At 41.7% G+C, this 2,251-nt stretch overlaps 1 protein-coding gene across 1 annotated transcript; it reads left to right on the top strand.

The window, feature by feature from the left end:
* Positions 1 to 337: 337 nt before the first annotated feature.
* Positions 338 to 1,912, top strand: LOC5570218 (arrestin domain-containing protein 2). The gene is made up of 4 exons (XM_001658947.2): positions 338 to 566; positions 627 to 758; positions 826 to 1,584; positions 1,661 to 1,912. The coding sequence occupies exons 1-4, from the start codon at positions 452 to 454 to the stop codon at positions 1,792 to 1,794; spliced, it is 1,140 nt and encodes a 379-aa protein (XP_001658997.1). The 5' UTR covers positions 338 to 451; the 3' UTR covers positions 1,795 to 1,912.
* The last annotated feature ends 339 nt before the right edge of the window (positions 1,913 to 2,251 follow it).

A 2,251-nucleotide genomic window follows, 5' to 3' on the forward strand; every position in this document is an offset into this window, starting at 1 on the left:
CATAACTTAACCGCCTATTCCCCACATAGTAATTTGACAAATTACAATATACCGTATTGTAAAAACAATTCACTGTAGTGTTGGGATATAGTAAAATTTGATGACACGTGGAACTGTTCATTAATGGTTAGATATTGTTGTGGATAATTCAGCAAACAGTACGCATTTGGTTCCCGGCTATGCGGGAGGTTGCTTTGACGCTGAAATTATTAACAGGTGCAAGAATGCATCCGAAACATATTTATTTTCCCAGAAAATATACTGCTGGTGGTTACGTCGACCATGCAAACAATGATTGCCTGTATGAGTGCACACGAAACACAGAAATACACCATGCATTCTCTTGGCGCTCGTAAAAATCATTTAGTTCGGTGCGAGAGCTCCACTACGTAAAAACTGTTTCCTCAAGCTCAACGCTAATCGCGAGCAACTGAGTCACTGCGGTGGTATAATGGTAGCGCGCTGCGAAATAAAATTCAAAGGCAATCCCCTCGGTATCTACCACGCCGGGCAAACATTGTCCGGAAAGGTGGAGCTCCATCTCGATAAAGCAATATCTGTCAATGGTAATTGGGCGAAATAGAAATTAAATTGTGTGTTAAATGATTACATTACTGACTCTTCAGGATTCTACTTGATCATATCCGGCTGTGCTGAAATTGTATGGTTCGAAAATGATAGCGAAGATAAAAGAGATACATACAGAGGACAAGAGGAACTTCTGCAAGCAAAAGTTGCTTTGGTTGCCCCAAGCTCTGGTAAGCTAATAGAAAAATTCTGCTCGACGTATGTGTGTGTAGTGAACATGTCTCTATCCAATCGTAGGAGGCGTAATTGAGATACCGGTAGGTACTCATGTGTACAAGTTCCGCTGTGCACTTCCAGTGCATTTGCCTACTTCGTTCGAGGGGAACTACGGAAAGATTCGCTACACTGTTTGCGCTATCTTGGATCGACCGTGGAAGTTCAACCAAACATGTAAGGTGGCGTTCACCGTGTTGAAGCTAGTAGATCTCAATCGGGATCCTATGCTGAGGCAACCGAAGCGTACAGATGTATCCAAAACATTCTGTTGTTGGCCGTGCAAATCACGTCCACTGTTGATTACGGTAGAAATACCGGCTTCGGGTTACGTTCCAGGACAGAAAATCCCAATCACAAATACGTTGAATAACGCTAGTAGTGTTGCCATGCACGGCGTCCAAAGTAGTCTCGATAGAACAGAGTGCTACCGCAGCGAAACACCGTGCGAGAAGACTAAAGTAATAAGCAAAACTTTTGCAAGCGTGTCCACAGCGATTAACAATGACGTATTTTCGCGATTGCAACAACAGCTGGACATTCCATCCATTGCACCCACCGGCAATTGTAGCGTTCTGACCATCGATTACGAACTGAACGTAACAATACAAGTCGATAGCTGTCGCATCAATCCGAAGGTTAAGATTCCCATCATCATTGGAACAGTTCCCCTGGTGGCAACTGCGTCGTCGAATATCCCATCGACTAACGCCGGTGCCCGCTATGGATCGTTTGACGAATGTCAACCTCCAACGGCCCCACTGTTGCAAGATATTGATGCGCGTAAGTGCAGCGCAGACATACTTTTGTTTGGTAAATTAATTGTTACAACTGTTTCTTCCCACCCCTGTAAATACAGCACCTCCGAGTTACCAGGAAGCAATCCACGGAACAGCAATAGATGTAAACGATGATCCACATGCCATCGGATTTCAGCCCTACGTGCCACGATATCCAGTGTATAAGCTGGATGGGAACGTCCCGAAATGTTGAGGCTGTGTGGCTTCAGTGCAGAGAATATTTTTATATAACTTTTTATGATAATGAAGAAAAATGCCAATAACTGTCAATCTTCGCAATTGAATTACAAATATACATTTATTCCATCATTTTTTGTGTGTGTTATAACTTTTTATATGAACGTGTCAGGGAGCATATCCGGACAAAGGTTGTAATAAGTGAGCACGAATAAGGAGTGCATAATTTTCGCATTAAATAGTGAGCTCGTTCCACACTGTTTTGTTTTGTTTCAGAGAATGTAAATGTGGCTTATCGTGTTTTCCGAATTTAATTGATATTTTTTATTCGAATATTCATGAAAATTTATTTAATTGTCTAATAGAAACAGAGAGACTGTTTCTGAAAATTGAAGTGTTGTTTTTCCATGTGCGGCAAATGATTGAATAACAAGCTTTGAAAAAATAATAACAGTCACGTAACAGTAGTAACA

This window comes from Aedes aegypti, chromosome 3, assembly GCF_002204515.2.
Source record: "Aedes aegypti strain LVP_AGWG chromosome 3, AaegL5.0 Primary Assembly, whole genome shotgun sequence".
In the NCBI taxonomy this organism is placed as follows: Eukaryota; Metazoa; Arthropoda; class Insecta; order Diptera; family Culicidae; genus Aedes; species Aedes aegypti.